Source organism: Felis catus, chromosome E3 (genome assembly GCF_018350175.1).
Source record: "Felis catus isolate Fca126 chromosome E3, F.catus_Fca126_mat1.0, whole genome shotgun sequence".
NCBI classification, from domain to species: Eukaryota; Metazoa; Chordata; class Mammalia; order Carnivora; family Felidae; genus Felis; species Felis catus.
This window is the reverse complement of record NC_058383.1, coordinates 5,342,510-5,360,404: the sequence shown is the minus strand read 5'-3', so window position 1 is coordinate 5,360,404 and position 17,895 is coordinate 5,342,510. Positions and strand designations below refer to the sequence as shown.

The 17,895-nt window shown below is 46.9% G+C and overlaps 1 protein-coding gene across 5 annotated transcripts in view; it reads right to left on the bottom strand.

Annotated features, from left to right (window-relative positions):
• Window positions 1-17,709, bottom strand: part of RSPH10B (radial spoke head 10 homolog B) — a 62,699-nt gene extending 44,990 nt beyond the window's left edge. For 2 of the 5 annotated variants that reach the window (XM_023246600.2, XM_023246599.2), the window contains exons 1-6: window positions 17,534-17,708; window positions 15,598-15,944; window positions 9,768-9,843; window positions 4,800-4,868; window positions 2,890-3,063; window positions 1,025-1,110 (exon numbers count right to left, since the gene is read on the bottom strand). In XM_023246600.2, the coding sequence (XP_023102368.2) occupies window positions 1,025-1,110; window positions 2,890-3,063; window positions 4,800-4,868; window positions 9,768-9,843; window positions 15,598-15,848 (656 nt within the window). In that variant the 5' untranslated portion in view covers window positions 15,849-15,944; window positions 17,534-17,708. Of the gene's footprint in view, window positions 1-1,024; window positions 1,111-2,889; window positions 3,064-4,799; window positions 4,869-9,767; window positions 9,844-15,597; window positions 15,945-17,533 lie in introns of all 5 variants that reach the window. The other 3 variants (XM_023246598.2, XM_045047376.1, XM_023246601.2) reach the window with 2 other exon arrangements.
• Window positions 17,710-17,895: the final 186 nt, after the last annotated feature.

The following is a 17,895-nucleotide window of genomic DNA, read 5'->3' as shown; positions in this document are numbered from 1 at the left end:
CAGTCTCCTCAAATGGACAGGCGGTAAAAATCATCATCTTAGGGATAAGACAACCCACTTTATTAAATACTCTGATCATTTAATTAAGGTGATAAGGAGGATAAGAGCAGGGATTTTAAATCTTTTAAAAACAACTCCGTATAGTAGTATGGTTAGTTAACATTTTGCTCTCTTTTTTTAAAAAAAAAAATGTTTTTTAACATTATTTTTGAGAGACAGAGAAACAGAGTGCAAATAGGAGAGGGGCAGAGAGAGAGAGAGAGAGAGACAGAGAGAGAGAGAGAGAGAGAGAGAGAGAGAGAGAGAGAATCCGAAGCAGGCTCCTGGCTCTGAGCTGTCAGCACAGAGCCCAATGTGGGGCTTGAACCCATGAACCATGAGATCATGACCTGAGATGAAGTCAGATGCTTAACTGACTGAGCCACCCATGCACCCCTCACCCCCAAATATTTCAATCCTTAAAATATATGACTCCATCAGCTCGATCTAAAATCAAGCAAACATGTCAAGAGTCTTCTGAAAACATACGAGATATCCATGAACGAGAGAACAAAGTTTCTACATGTGATAAAGTACGGTTGTATCATTAGATCTCACTTAATATAATGTTCCTTTAAATTTTCTGTAGAATATTTTCATCACTATGGAGATTCCATTGGGGTGAATTGAAATATTCCGCCCTGCTTATATAGAAAATGTGTTCTCCGAAATTTCTGCACCTTATCTTTTTTTTTCAAAGTTTATTTATTTTGAGAAAGAGAAGAGAGAGAACAAGCAGGGAGGGGAAGAGAAAGGGAGAGAGAATCCCAAGCAGGCTCTGTGCTGTCAGCATGGAGTCCAATACGAGGCTCGAACCCACGAACCTTGAGATCATGACCTGAGCCCAAATCAAGAGTCGGACGCTTAATCAACTGAGCCACCCAGGTGCCCCTCTGCACCTTATCTTTAAGCACCTAAGTGAAAATCATTTGGGCCCCCACACCCTTTCCCCCCACCCCCCCAGAGCGGCCGTGGTAATACTTACCACCTTATCCCCCAGCCGTTTTTGATGTTGTATACCCAGTCCCCCTCGTACCAAGAGGTACCTTCTTGGTTGTAATAAATAGAGCCCTAAAACAAATAATATCATTTTAACAAAGCAAGTCATACAGCAAATGTTTATTAAAGGCAAAGATAAATTAAAGGAGTCCGAACTATGTGGAAGTCAATGTCCTATGAAGGCAAGACATTTAATCCATGATATGTTTCTGTCTTGTAATCAAGAAGATGGTGAAGTATCCACTAAGTAAGAAAGAGATGCCACCAATCAATGACTCCTTAATAGTGAGGCGTCACATTAGGGCTAATCATTATATTATATATATTATATTCGATAACCGTGAGTCAAGTAAGTACCTGAACAATCCCGTTGTGTTGTTACCTAAACTGAGTAGTAGCACCTTCTGTGTAACTGACGGCCAATCCCTTTTATGTACCTAAACCACTTTCGTTTTACCCATTTGTCACCTTATTTGACTTCCTCCGAGTTTAACATTTATTTATTTTTGAGAGACAGAGAGAGAGCAGGAGCAGGGGAGGGGCAGAGAGAGAGGGAGACACAGAATCCAAAACAGGCTCCAGGCTCTGAGCTGTCAGCAGAGAGCCCAACGCGGGGCTCAAACTCACGAACCATGAGATCGTGACCTGAGCCAAAGTCAGATGCTTAACCGGCTGAGCCACCCAGGCACCCCAAGACTGCCTCCAAGTTTAAGTGAACATGGTGTAACCTTTCTTCAGTGACTCCTCTGAGGAATAGTACTAGTCACCATGCACGTATGAGGACCTTCACTGAATGGCCTCAGGTTGCTTCTTTATTCAGTGGTTTATCTCATTGTGTGTGTGAGTGTGTGATTTTTCTATCTTCTTCTCCACTACCAAGCTGGCTTGTTCCTTCGTGCAGCCATCCAGGGGCCGTTGTCTAGAAGCTGCCACCACCCCCAGCCTGAATTGATCCACTATGAGCTGAACAAGGGAAGGGAAAAGAAGGGAAGCCAATGGACAGAATTGTCTATATTCGAGTCGAATGATGATTATAATGGTAGACTGTTTCTTTTCTTATAACATTTTATGAAAACACTGCTGCGGTATTTTATCATCCGATACAAAGGCAAATAGTGCCAGAAACAGCAACCTTGCTTAAAAGTATCACCTGTGGTAGTGGTGAGAATGTAAATTGGGCCAGATGCTGTGGAAAACAGTCGGGAAGTTCCTCAAAGCGTTAAACATTGAGTTACCATATTCCACTCCTAGGTTTGTACGCCAGAGAACTGAACACAAGGACCCAAATAATCCTTACACACGCGTTCATAGTGGTGCTATTCACAGAAGCCAAAAGATGGAGAGAGCCCAAGTGCCCATCACTGGATGAACAGATAAACAAAATGTGGTCCATCCATATGGTGGACTATTAGCCACAAAAAAGAATTAAGTACCTACAACATGGATGGATCTCAAAAACATGATGCTGAATAAAAAAAGCCAGATCCAAAAGGCCACATAACATAGGGTTCCATTCACATGCAACATCCAGAGTAGGTAAACCCTACCCAGGAAGCAGAATGGTGGCCACCGGGGGGGTCCGGGTGGGAAATAACTGCCTGGTGGGTGCAGGGCTGTACTTTGGAGGGTGGATGAAAATGTTCTGGGACTAGACAGAGGTGGTAGTCTCACAGCACTGAGCATGCACTGAATGCCGCTGAATTGCAGACTCTGAAATGGTGAGTTTCGTGTGATGTGGATTTCACGTCAATAAACAAGAAGGGACCATAGTTGGAGGACAGCCCCCTACCTCCCACACCTCTATTTGTTCATCCTATCTATGGACGGGAGTCAAGTGGCCGCCTCACCCACCTTCCCGTGTCTCTTGCCGTGACACCATTGGCCGATGTAGGACACGGGGTGCGTGCCACATACGAACATACCAAATCCGTGCCTCACGCCATGTAGCACTTCTCCTTCATAGGTGCTGCCATCCGGCCACGTGTACACGCCATGCTTCATGGGCATGTTCTTCACAAACTCCCCCTAGGGCAAAACGACCCTGAGAGTGAGAGAAAGAAGGCAGTAGAGAGACCCCTCTCCTATGGGCAGACTGAGATGCCTCCTTGACTACTGGATACTATTCCTGTCTCTCCTCCACGGAAACAGTGGAGTATCCGCCCCCCTCCCCCCAGCCTCCACCCTCCTCCCTCCTTCTCTACACACTCCATCCTCTCTCACCTCCCCTCTCCTGGGCAGAAGCACCAGCAGGATAAAATAGCTGAGTGCAGAGAAGGCTCCAAGAAGCAAACAGGTGACGTGGAACAGTGGTGGTTTGAGATCCCGGCCTCGGGAACTTTAGAGTCTTGGAACCCACCTCGAAGGAGGCCCAATGCCCTGGGATCCTGTGTTCTCTCCAGGGGACTCTGGTGATTAGCCCAGCTTAGTGATCAACTCACGGCAACCCTTCTTTCTGCCTGTGGTTCATCAAAATATTCTGTAGACACACCAGCCAACCGCCCGCCCTGTGGGTGACTTCCAGAGAATCCGCTTTGCTTGGGGCCAGGACATCAGCTGAGTGGGCAGCACGCAGTTCCATGCACCACAGCCTTGAGCCACTGGATTCTCTCTCAGGAAGGAGGCCTGGCTGGAGGCGGCCAGCCAATGGAGAAAAGAGGACAGGGTAGCCTGGCCGGATCGCCGGCCAGATCCCATGAGGCCAGGTGACCTCCCTGAAGATACTTCTGTGACAGCCCAAATCCCACCCATAAACCCTCCTGTCTAGGCTGGCGTGGGAGGGTCTGTGCCTCCTAGGAGTCCCGCCTTCGAACTTCCAGAGACCATAAACCAAGGGCCACAGGCTAGAAGCCAGGGTGTCGCAGGGGAAGAATGTCCCTGGAAAGGCCGGCCCCAAACCACCAGATCTTCAGGGGCCCCTCCACCTCTGTGGCTTGTCTCCCGCTCTCAGGCCCAGTGAACTGCCCACCTGGCCGGCACTTGTCTCTGCTTCCCTCACCTGGCTGCTATTTGAATATGAGCATATGTGCATAGGTTTTAAAGGTCATCACTACCACTTATAAACCCCATCACTAGCAACCCTGCAATTGCGAGTTTGAGAACAGCCTTCTAGCAATCTATTTAAAAAATACATATTCCCTTTAAACCGGCAAGATGGGTTAAGTGAAACCCACATCATAGAATAAAAGCAGCCAGTAAAACTAGGTGGATCTGGACGAACGGCTATGGTGTGATCTCCAAAAACTAAAGGGACAGACGAGAGTGTACAATAAACTCTACTTGTGTTTGTGAAGAGTAAGACAGGCCAAATAAATGCACGGGTGCTGTGCCCGCCCAGGAGACATCTAGAGTGTAAGGATGAACGCAGTACTGATTGCCGGAGGGTCCCGTGCAGTTAACAAGTTACTTTTCACCTGTATTCTTTGGTTCTGGGGTCTTTTTTTTTAAGTTTATTTTTTTATTTTGAGAGAGAGAGTAGGGGAGGGGCAGAGAGAGAGGGAGAGACAGAATCTCAAGGAGGCTCTGAGCTGTCAGCGCAGAGCCCAACTCAGGGCTCAATCTCACGAACCGCGAGATCGTGACCTGAGCTGAAATCAAGAGTCAGATGCTTAAGCTACTGAGTCGCCCAGGCGCCTGGGTTCTGTGGACTTTTTTAGACCCGTGAGCTGAATTACTCTTGTGACAGTAGTATGTTTGATTGTGGGAAGCTGACCGTTACATTGTGTTAATTACAGTGGAAAACTATAACACAGGACATACTTTACCTCATATTTCAGTCCATCGGCCCAAACATAAGTCCCTTGTCCGTGCATAAGTCCTTCTGAAAACATACCCTTTAAAACAGAACAACAACAAACCATTAGGACCACTGATTCTACGTAACAGCTGGTTTTAGTTCTCAGAATGGAGCCTTATCCCACTTTCTTTTTTTTTTTAATTTTTTAAACTGTTTATTCATTTTTGAGGGGGGAGGATCACAAAGAGAGGGAGACACAGAATCCGAATCAGGCTCCAGGCTCCGAGCTGTCAGCACAGAGCCTGATGTGGGGCTCAAACTCATAAACCATGAGATCACAGCCTGAGCCGAAGTCGGATGTTTAACCGACTGAGCCACCCAGGCGCCCCATCCCACTTCCATCTGCATGAATACGCTTATCCAAATTCCCCAAAACCTACACCAAGCAGTCCTGTGTGACACTTAAACGTGAGTTTTAAGTTCAGTCTGTGTCTTCCTCTCCTAATTAAGCTAGGTAAAAATTCCACAGTCTAAAATAATTCATATGCTTTTGGTTTTGCATTTCAAAGTTTAAGGATTTTTTTTTAAATTTTTTTTTTCAACGTTTATTTATTTTTGGGACAGAGAGAGACAGAGCATGAACAGGGGAGGGGCAGAGAGAGAGGGAGACACAGAATCGGAAACAGGCTCCAGGCTCCGAGCCATCAGCCCAGAGCCCGATGCGGGGCTCGAACTCCCAGACTGTGAGATCGTGACCTGGCTGAAGTCGGACGCCTAACCGACTGCGCCACCCAGGCGCCCCTAAGGATTTTTTTAAAATTATTTAAACGGGGCGCCTGGGTGGCTCAGTCGGTTGGGTGGCCGACTTCGGCTCAGGTCGTGGTCTTGCGGTTTGTGAGTTCGAGCCCCGCGTCGGGCTCTGTGCTGACAGCTCAGAGCCCGAGGCCTGTTTCAGATTCTGTGTCTCCCTCTCTCTCTCTGACCCTCCCCTGTTCATGCTCTGTCTCTCTCTGTCTCAAAAATAAATAAACGTTAAAAAATTAAAAAAAAATTATTTAAACTAGGTAGACCTGGTTAAAACCGTTATCTGGATGTTAGAAAGTACCCCATTTGTAAATTTCACGCTCGTCTGTTTTCCACTTACTGGGACTTATCCGTATGGGTGCGCCCGTGCCCCCTGAATATTCCTCTATGTAGACAATATACAGTTGTCAGGAGGGTCCACTTATATTTAGTGTCTGTTGTTAACACATAGGAACTAGTCACCGAAAACTTCGCACGCCTGAATGCCTAAATGTAATCAGGGAAAACGAGGCTGAAAAGTACTCTCAGTTTGGGCCGCCTGGGGGGCTCAGTCATTAAGCGTCTGACTCTAGATCTCAGCTCAGATCATGATCTCACGGATAGTGGGATCGAGTCCCACGTCTGGCTCTGTGCTGATAGCACGGAACCTGCTTGGGATTCTCTCTCTCTGCCCCTCCCCAGCTTGTGCATACTCTCTCTCTCTCTGTGTCTCTCAAAGTAAGTATATAATAAACTCAGAAAAAAAAGAGTACTCCTAGTTGTTCCTTAGAATCACCTTGTTAGAGTCAGTGGGCGAAGGGGGAATATGTAACAGTGCCCTAATTCAGTGGTTCTCAGACTCTTGCATGCTTCAGAAATCACCTGGGGATTGCTGGGCCCACCCTGGAGATTCTAATTCATCAGCAGGTCTGGGCTGTTGCCCAAGAATGAGCATTTTGAAAAAAAAAAAATACCCAGGTAATGCTGCTGGTCCCCAGGACCGCACTCGGGAACCACGGCCCTAACTCACTGGCAAGAAGACACATTTTGTTAGGCGTCCAGGTTAGCCTGGGCTCACAGGAGACAGGCTGGCATTGAGGAAAACCACGGGGCAACCAGGGGCTTTCCAGCCGCAGGCCGGCTGTTGTTTGTATTATGGAATCAATTACGGTCGCAACAACTGGCGCTTTAATTAACAAACTACACTAGAAAAGATCATGCTGTGTCTACGTGGTAAGGGCAAATGTTCCATGAAATGTTTGGCTTTATTGTCTATCTTTAGGGGATTGTGATCTAAACATGTGACATACCCACGGTCTGACTCGGGGCCTGGGGCCACAGTAGAGTCATTCTGCTGGGTCTGCCGCTCTCGCAATTTAAAGGAGAGCCGAATGATGATTATTTAAAACAAATTTTTTTTTAACATTTATTCACTTTTGAGAGAGAGAGACAGACAGAGACAGAGACAGAGCACAAGTGGGAGAGGGGCAGAGAGAGAGGGAGACACAGAATCCGAAGCAGCCTCCAGGCTCCAAGCTGTCAGCACAGAGCCTGACTCAGGGCTTGAACTCATGAACCGGGAGATCATGACCTGAGCCAAAGTCAGATGCTTAACTGACTGAGCCACCCAGGAGCCCCAACAGATGATTATTTTTAATCAAAATAATTTGAGTCTGAGGAAAATACGGAAAGTTTACCCAGAAAGCAGCAGACAGTGGTGGGGAGGAGATCTCAGAAATGGAGGGGTATTTGCCCCCACATCAACAGTTAAGGCAAGACCACTGGGCCAGGCTGGAGCTACCGGGTCACTGTGGACCGAAGGCCACCGGAGACAAGACCCTCTGGGGTAGTGGGAGCCGATACTGTGTCCTCAGCAGCCTGGGAGGGGTCGATCTTGTGTAATCGAGAACTGGGTGTCGCTGGTTGATTTTTTAATTTTTTTTTATTTTAGAGTGAGCACCGGGCAGGGGAGAGAGGCAGGCAGGGGGTGGGGGAAGAGAGAGGCTCTCAAGCAGCCTCCACACTCAGTCCTATTCACACAGCAGTGCACTTAGCGCCCCGATTGGTGAAAGGAGACTGATCAGCATGAACGCAACAGCCGATTCCAAAACTGGCCGAGGCCAGACGGGACGGCCACACTCATGACTATTATTCAGCCACGCTAATGGCATTTTTAAGAGTTTACATGATGCAGGAATAAGAACATGTTGTATGTTTAGTGGGGGGAAAAATCAGGGGACTGAAACCCATGCTTTCTGACCCCAACCACAAAAATTTGTTCTTATTGAAAACACACGTTTCTACCCCAATGTTTATAGCAGCGCTTTCAACAATAGCCAAATTACGGAAAGAGCCTAAAAGTCCATCGACTGATGAATGGATAAAGAAGATGTGGTTTATAGATACAATGGAATACTACTTGGCAACGAGAAAGAACGAAATCCTGCCATTTGCAGCAACCTGGATGGAACTGGAAGGTATCATGCTGAGCGAAATAGGTCAGAGAAGGACAGATACCTTATGTGTTCACTCATATGCGGAACTTGAGAAACTTAACGGAAGAACATGGGACGGGGGAGGGGAAAAATAGTTACAGAGAGGGAGAGAGGCAAACCCTAAGAGACTCTTAAATACAGAGAACTGAGGGCTGATGGGGGAGTGGGGGGGAGAGGGGAAAGTGAGTGATGGGCATGGAGGAGGGCACCTGTTGGGATGAGCACTGGGTGTTGTATGGAAGCCAATTTGACAATAAATTATATATTTTTTTAAATTTTTTTTTCAACGTTTATTTATTTTTGGGACAGAGAGAGACAGAGCATGAACGGGGGAGGGGCAGAGAGAGAGGGAGACACAGAATCGGAAACAGGCTCCAGGCTCTGAGCCATCAGCCCAGAGCCCGACGCGGGGCTCGAACTCACGGACCGCGAGATCGTGACCTGGCTGAAGTCGGACGCTTAACCAACTGCGCCACCCAGGCGCCCCAATAAATTATATTTTTTATTTTTATTTATTTTTTTAATTAAATTTTTATTTATTTTTGAGACAGAGAAAGAGCATGAACAGGGGAGGGTCAGAGAGAGGGAGACACAGAACCCGAAGCAGGCTCCAGGCTCCGAGCTGTCAGCACAGAACCCGATGCGGGGCTTGAACTCACGGACGGCGAGATCATGACCTGAGCTGAAGTCGGATGCTTAACTGACTGAGCCACCCAGGTGCCCTGGTAAATTATATTTTTTTAAAAAAGCACACGTTTCTTTGATAATCTGAATGATCTACTGTGCCATTGCTAATGATGGGGAAAAAAATGAAAACACTTCAAAAGTGATCTAATAATTATGGTGTAGTCATGAACAGTAAATCAGAGAGCTGTGCAGTATTTTAAATATTACGGAGGAAGACACGGGGGTGGCTGGTGTTTAACTGGGGCCAGAGTCTCGGTTTGGGAGGATGAAGGTTTCTGGAGGTGGAGGCTGGGGAGGGTCCTGTGCTTAATGCCCCCGACTGTTCACTCAAAAATGGTTACAATGGTAGGTTTTATGTATATTTTGCCACAAAATATTTAAGTTACGAAAAGCATGCAGCAAGGCAGCAAATTATTCATAAGTGAAAAAAGTTTCAAGATGTTATCTGCGAAATCAGTAGGCCCTATAAATGCTGACACATCCATTTGAGGAATTAAAGGGACGCGGCGTGTCCAAAACATTTAATGGCAAAGGGGTGACAACACTGGGATTTTACTCTTTGATATTTGCTCCAGTCGCCTTCAAGTTGTTTGGACAATAAATGAAAATCAGGAAAAGGGGGGCGCCGTCGGTTAAGCATCCGACTTCGGCTGAGGTCATGATCTCGTGGTTCACGAGTTCGAGCCCCACATTGGGCTCTGTGCTGACAGCTCAGAGCCTGGACCCTGCTTCGGATTCTGTGTCTCCCTCTCTCTCTGCCCCTCCCCTGCTCATGCTCTGTCTCTCTCTCTCTAACATAAACATTTATTAAAAATCAGGAAAAGAAAACAATCTAAAATGATGACTTCTGAGGTGTGGATCCATGGTTTTACCTTAAAATAGGTAACTGGGTTCAAAGTCAAATCAGCAGTAAGTACTTCCAATTTCTTTTGAAGACTCAACAGACTTTTCTGGAGATACAAATCTCAGACTCTCCCAGAATATTCTCACCGTCCTCCCCTCCCTGCCCATCCCCGAGACGTGTAACTCACGTGGTAGGTACAGCCTCCTTGAAAGACCGCAAAGCCTTCTCCCTCATACAGTCCATGGACTTTTTCCCCTTCATAGCTGCAAAGAAATAAAGCTCAAGGTAATGAGTGGTGTGAGCAACCACAAGCGATGGTGGGTTAAAGTCATAATTAACATCAATGAAGAAGTACAAACAATATTTCACATTCGTTCATTCAACATATGTTCCCCGAAGGCCACTGTGAACAAGACTGGAAAGTTCCTGCCCTCGGGTGACCCTACTTGACTGCGGAGAGACAGGCAGCAAAGAGGAAACAAACAAACAAGAGGATTCCAGATCATGTACAATTTTTATGACAGACATGATGGGGGAATGAGGCTGAGAATAAGGAGGCAGCTGCTGTGTACAGGCGGTCATGGCTTCTTGAAGGACACAGAAGTTGTAGTGAGATGTGCAGGTCATAAAACAAACAGCCTTAAGAAGAACTCTGGGGGGCGCCTGGGTGGCGCAGTCGGTTAAGCGTCCGACTTCAGCCAGGTCACGATCTCGCGGTCCGTGAGCTCGAGCCCCGCGTCAGGCTCTGGGCTGATGGCTCAGAGCCTGGAGCCTGCTTCCGATTCTGTATCTCCCTCTCTCTCTGCCCCTCCCCTGTTCATGCTCTGTCTCTCTCTGTCCCAAAAATAAATAAACGTTGAAAAAAAAATTAAAAAAAAAAAAAAGAAGAACTCTGGGAAGAGGATGTTGGGAAGAGGGTACAGCAAGTGCAAAGGCCCTGTGGCACGAAGGAGCCAACAGCTCAAGTTCAGCCAACAGAAAGGAGGGCAGCCCAGCTGGAGAACAGGAAGGAGAGAGAAAGAGAAGAGGAGAGGAGACAGACGCTGGGGTGGAGGGTGGGGTTCCTCTAGGAGGAATCAGGAGAAGGTTCTAAGAGGGGAGCTGGCCACGGTCAGATTTATGTCATAAAAAGAGCATCTGGATGGCCACTGTGTGGAGAAGAGCTTGTAGGGAGAGCCAACAGCCAGGAGGAAATAGTGAGAAGGGGCAGAGATGGAAGGTGAGGGTTTATTCTGGGCAGTTTCGGTCTGGGATGATGAAAAAGTTCTGGAAATTGATAGTGGTGATGGTTGTACAACAGGATGAGGGTACTTAGTGCCCCTGAATTGTACGCTTAAAATGGTTAAAATAGGAAGTTCTACGTTATGTGTCTTTTATGATGATAATTTTTAAAAATCTTTTTAAGTTTGTTTATTTTGAGAGAGAGAGAGAGACAGAGAGAGAGAGAGACAGAGAGAGAGAATGCGAGCAGGGGAGGGGCAGAGAGAGAGGGAGAGAGAATCCGAAGCAGGCTCCATGCTCAGTGCAGAGAGCTCAATCCTATGACCCTGGGATCACGACCTGAGCCAAAACCAAAAATCAGACACTTAACCAACTGAACCATCCAGGCGCCCCTCGGTTGCACTTCTATACATTAATAGAATACAGAAATACATGGAATACAGAATACATGGAATACAGAAATACACTAATAAAATAAGAGAGAAATTAAGAAAACAATTCCACTTACGATTGCATCAAAAACAATAAAATACCTAGGAACAAATTTAACCCAGGTGGTGAAAGACCTGACCTACACTCTGAACACTATAAAACACAGACGAAACTGAAGGCAACACGAATGAAACGCTATTCCATGCTCGTGGATTAAGAATTAATATTGTTAAGATGTCCATCCTACCCAAAGCAATCTACAGATTCAACGAAATCCCTATCAGAATGCCAACAGCATTTTTCACAGGACTAGAACAAATAACACTAAGATTTGTATGGAACCACAAAAGCCCCTGAATAGCCATCTTGAAGCACAGAAATAAAGCTGGAGGCATCACAATCCCGGATTTCAAGATCTACTACAAAGCTGTAGTTATCGAAAGAGTATGGTGCTGGGAGAAGAATAGACATATAGGTCTATGGAACAGAACAGACAGTCCATTAAAGCCACACTTCCATGGTCAGTTAATCTACAACAAAGGAGGCAAGAATACACAAAGGGGGAAAGACAGCCTCTCAGTAGATGGTGGTGGGAAAACTGGACAGATACATGCCAAAGAGTGAATTGAGACCACTTTCTCATACCATGTACAAAACAAGACTCAAAATGGATTACAAATCTGGGGCACCCGGGTGGCTCAGTCATTTAAGCATCCGACTTCAGCTCAGGTCATCATCTTGAGGATGGTGAGTTCAAGCCCCACGTCAGGCTCTGTGCTGACAGCTCAGAGCCTGGAGCCTGCTTGGGTTTCTGTGTCTCCCTTTCTCTCTACCCCTCCCCCGCTCACACTCTGTGTCTCTCTCTCTCAAAAGTAAACAAACATTAAAAAAAATTTTTTTAATGGATTAAAGATCTAACTGTGAGACCAGAAAGCATAAAACTCCTAGAGTAAAACACAGGCAGTAATTTCTCTGACATCAGCTGTAACAACATTTTTCTAGATATGATTCCTCAGCAAGGAAAACAGAAACAGAAATAAATTATTGGGACTACATCCACGTGAAAGGTTTTGCATAGCAAAGGAAACCACCAACAAAACAAGGCAACCTCTTGAATAGAAGATATTTGCAAAGGATATGTCCAATAAGGGGTTAATGCATAAAATATATAAAAGACTTATACAACTCAACACCAAGATACAAATGATCCAATTAAAAAATGGGCAGGGGACACGAATACACATTTTTTCCAAAGAAGATACACAGGAAGCCAAGAGACACATCAATAGATGCTCAACATCACTCGCCATGAGGGAAATGCGAATCAAAACCATAATGAGATATGACCTCACACCTGTTAGAAGGGCTAGACTTAAAAAGGCAAGAAGTAAGTGTTGGCGAGGACGTGGAGAGAAAGGAACGCTCACGCACTGTTGGTGGGAATGTAAATTGGTATAGCCACTCTGGAAAACCATATGAAGGTACCTCAAAAAATTGAAAATAAAAAAACCATATGATCCAGTAATCCCCCCCCCACCGGGTATTTGCCCAAAGAAAATGAAAACACGAATTCAAAAACATAAATGCACCCCTGTGTATGGCGGCATCGTGTATAAGAGCCAAGATTTGGAAGCAGCCCAAGTGTACGTCCATGGATGAATGGAGAAAGAAGATGTGGTGTATATATAGGCACTGGAATATTACTCGGCTACAAAAGAGAATGAGATCTTGCTTTTTGCAACAATATGGATGGAGCTAGAGAGGATTATACATGAAATAAGTCAGAGAAAGACAAATATACAATTGCACTTATATGTGGAATCTAAAAAACAAACAAAATGCAAAAACAGACCCATAAATACAGAGAGCTGATGGATGCCAGAGCAGAAGAGGGTGGGGGGATCGGCCAAATGGGCGAGGGGGAGAGGGAGAGGTAGGCTTCCAGTTGTGGAGTAAGTCCTGGGGAATAAAGGGTACGGCATAGGGAATACCGTCAGTGGTATTGCAATAGTGTTGTGTGATGACAGATGGTTTCAATTAAGAAATGAAAAGATGGGGTGCCTGGGTGGCTCAGTCGGTTAGGTGTCCGATTTTGGCTCAGGTCACGATCTCATGGTTCGTGAGTTCGAGCCCCACATCGGGCTCTCTGCTGTCTGCCTGTCGGCGCGGAGCCCGCTTTGGATCCTCTGTCCCCCTCTCTCTGCCCGTTCCCCGTTTGCGCTCTCCCCCAAAACAATCAATATTTAGAAAAAAATAAAAAGAAATGAAAAGAAAAATGGCCACTGATAATCATTCAAACCGTAAATCTTGACTGAGCATCCCCTATGCCTAAGGTCTGGTGTTTGATACTCTGGGCGTGTCTGTGTTAGGACAGAATTTTCCACCTGGTAGAGAAGTTGAAACTTGGAAACAAATTGTGGTAATTCATCCATACTACATATGTATGTGATAGAAAGTAGTACATACTATATATATAGTAAAACATGATAGAAAGTGATAAGCATGGTAAAAAAAAGTTTTGGGCAAAATGACTTCCTATTGGGAAGAATCAATTGGAAAGATTTGGACCAGAAGAGTAGGTTGGAATTTGACCATTCAGAAACGAAGCAAAGCCATCTTTGCAAGCAAAGATAAAAACGAGATTGTGGGGGAAAGTCTAACTGGGCTCTTGAGTTTGAGAGAGAGGCAGGCTGCGGTCAGAGTATCAGGCTCAGGGGTTTTATTCTGTAGACAATGTTAAGAAATCAAAAGTTTTTAAGAATGTGGCAGCCAGCCTCAAAATGGCCCCAGAGCAATTCTCACCTCCTAGGAGTCACAGCCTTGTGGAATCCTCTCTCACACTGAAGAGGGCTGACCTGTGAGACCACTAGGGTATTGCAGAAATGACAGAGGTATGGGCGCCTGGGTGGCTCAGTTGGTTAAACTTCAGCTCAGGTCATGGTCTCGAGGTCTGTGAGTTCGAGCCCCATGTCAGTCTCTATGCTGATGGCTCAGAACCTGGAGCCTGCTTCTGATTCTGTGTCTCCCTCTCTCTCTGCCCCTCCCTGGCTTGCGCTCTGTCTCTCTTCAAAAATAAACAAACATTAAAAAGTTTAAAGAAAGACAGAAAGAAAGGGCAGAGGGTGATGACAGAGCAGGTCCTAAAAGACACACGGCTTCTGCCCTAGCTCTCTCTTGGATTACTCTCTGAGGAAGCCAGCTGCTAGGTGGTGGGGACACCAAAGGACATACTGCTGTGTGATGAGGAACTGAGGCCTCCTGCCAGGGAGCCCCTTTGAAAGCCGACTGTGCAGCCGGCCAAGCCTTCAGATGATGGCAGTCTAGACTCACATCTTGGCTGGACCTCCAGAGATCCTAACCCAATACCAACCAGCTAAGCTGCTCCCAGATTTTTGACCCCCATAAACTATGTGAGATATTTGTTTTAATTACCATGCCCTGGGGTGACTTGTTACACAGACAAGTAACTAATCCCGGGAGTGATGTATGTAAACAATTAGGAGGGCAAATCCATACAGGAGGCCTGGAAGAGCCTAGAAGCAGGGAAATATTTAGGAAGTGAGTCCAATAGCCCAGTCAAGAGGGAATGAAGAAGCTAAGCAGAGAGAAAGGGGTTAATGAGAGAAGCACAGAGGAAAAAGAAATACAAAAGGGCAGGGCAGGAGGAGGGCAGCCCCAATAGGGAGGGAAATGGTGGTGCCCGTACAGAAATAGGGACCAACGGATGGGGCGCCTGGGTGGGTCAGTCGGTCGAGCGACCGACTTCAGCTCAGGTCATGATCTCACAGTTTGTGAGTTCGAGCCCCACGTCGGGCTCTGTGCTGACAACTCGGAGCCTGGAGCTTGCTTCGGATTCTGTGTCTCCCTCTCTCTGCCCTTCCCCCACTCATGCTCTGTCTCTGTCTCAGAAATAAACAAACATAAAAAATTTAAAAAAAAAGAAAAAGAAAAAGAAATAGGCACCAATGGAGAAGCCCAGGGCTGGGGGGGGGGGGGCATGGCAGCACACAGAGGAACCATCTATGGGGTGTGTTTTTCCCAGTGAAGAATCTGGGGCTCAGAAAGGTTCAAGGATGGGGTTGATGTCATAGAGCCAGGACTCCGGTCCAGATCTTATTTCAAGTCCTGCAGTCTTTGCTTTTGGACACAGGGGGCTTGAAGTTGGGTTGGATGATGTTCAGGAGGGAGTTATAAATTTGAATATAAAACTCCAGGAGAGAGACCAGGGCTGAAGACACAGACTTTTACAGTCACCTAGGGGAATGACAGGGAAAGCCACAATAAGAGATTGCAGAGAGAGAGAGAGCACAGAGCATGAAAGCACTAGAAAGGGGAACACAGAAGACGCAACCCATCAAATTCACCTTTCAACTATGAGTTTGGTGAGAATGGGCTCTTCGTACTGAGCGGCGTCTTCATTCAGCTGGGCATCGTCATTGGACTCTTTTCTGAGCCCTGATTCACTGAGATGCGTTTCCAATGGTGGGGCAGCCCTGGGGGACAGTTCCTGTCTAGCAGCATTGCTGTCTGGTGTGGAAAAGTCTGGATTATCAGTGGAGGGAGAGCGGGAAAACTTATCCGCCCGTTTGTCCGCTCTTTTCCTTTCTTTCACCATTGTCTTTAGAAGTCCTCAAGTTTACTTTATATATGTAAGTATCAAATGATTCCTTCGGTTGGGAGCTGTTTGTTTCAAAGTGCTGCTCGGTTTTATCTGAAAAAGAAAAATCGTAGCTCTACACACTTGCGGGTTTCATCCGTAGCTAAAATTTTAGCTTTACAACCCAATGTCATTATCATTCTCCTCTTTAAAGCTTGAAAAATTATGATTATCAAGTATCACCAGTTTATAAAAATATCGCATTGGTTGTTCCTAAAATTTTTTTTGTTTTATTTTTAATGTTTATGTATTTGAGAGAGGGAGAGAGAGAGAAACAGAGCCTGAGCAGGGGAGAGGCAGAGAGACAGGGAGACACAGAATCCGAAGCAGGCTCCAGGTTCTGAGCTGTCAGCACAGAGCCCGACTCAGGGCTGGAACCCATGAACTGCGAGATCATGATCAGAGCCGAAGTCGGTCGTTTGACTGAGCCACCCAGGCACCCCATTCCTAAAATTTTTAAAAAGTGGAAACACTGCCTACCATTTCTTTTCAAATAGTGTTCCGGCAAGAAGGGAACCCGATACATTAAAAAATGGCTACTTAACCCTTAATGTCTTACATGCTGGCAATTCCTACTTTGAAAGCCCATCTCTTAATACGTCTGCATGGAGGGGCGATTGGGTGGCTCAATCAGTGAAGCATCTGACTCTTGATTTCTGCTTGGGTCATGACCTTGTGGTTCATGGGTTCGAGCCCCACGTCTGGCTCTGTGCTGATAGTTGGGGAGCCTGCTTGGGATGCTCTCCCTCTCTCAAAAAATAGGTAAACTAATATCTATCTATCTATCTATCTATCTATCTGCATGGTAAAGTGCTCAAGAGCTGTGTTCAGGTTCCTGCACTGCCCCTCACCAGCTGTGTGTCCTTAAGCAGGTTAAACTCCATCTGCTTCAGATAACAGAAAAAACAGGGCCTTGTCTCATTTGTAAGAATTATACGAAATGATGCACAGAAAACCTCTGAAGTGTGGGCTACAGCACACTATCAATGATGTTGTGCTATTGTGTCACTTTCCTGTGTTTGAACTTGAAATCTTGGGCTGCCCACTCCATATGCCAAACTGAGTGCCTCCCGTGCCAGAAAAGGAGCCGTGTGACGTTTGCCCAAGGTCACGGAGCTGACGGGCAGGTCCCCAAAGCCACAGTTTTCATGGCCTCCCAAACTGGCCTCATTGAAAACATCCCAGTGCAACAAGCAATATACACAGATGAGTCGTGGGGTGCAGGGCAAGGTCTGGTCCCTCCTCACACCCTGAGGGGTCCAAGGGGACACCCCCACACCCTCTGCTTGGATGGCATCCTCTGGACACCCCACCTGCCAGTCAACGACCCCCTAGGCTTTGCTCTCACCAACATGATCCCGCTTTTCTTGTCCTTCAAACCCCATTACTCCCTCCAGCCCTTAGCCCAGGGAAGCCCAGGTGAGCCTTTGCTACAGATAGGTTTGCGGTCTCTGGGTGAAATCTTCACTGCAACTAAGGCCCATCTCCTTCCTCGAGGCCTGTTTCCCAGTAACTTTTGTTTATATTCTGGTCCCCCTGGCTTGAGGCCCTTTTACCCTGGCGATTTATTCCTTCCTTAGGCAGCACAAAAGGGGCGCGCGTTCTCTGAGCTTGGGGTTCCCGGCAACTCCTGCCCACCGCACCTGCTCAGGTCCTGGGGGCCGCGTCCGCCCGGCGGAGGAAGAGCCGGACCTGACCGGGAAGTCGGCCGCGGCGCACGCAGGACCACCGGCGGGGCGCCCACCCGGCTCCGGTCTCCGGAGGGGCGCAGCCAGGAGGAGGGAGATGGTGCGGCGACTGCGGAGCGTCCCGACCGAGGCTGGTCTCCAGGCAACCACAGGCCCCGCCCCGTCCTTAAAGGGACCGCCGGCCGAGAAGCCGCTGAGCCACAAGGCTCGGCCCCTCTGGTCCAGAAGTCCAGGTGGCAACCTGGAGCTGGACGCACCTGACGCAGGTTTTCCCAGCTCTGTTAATTGCCGCGTGGCCTCGCAGCGCTTATCTTCAC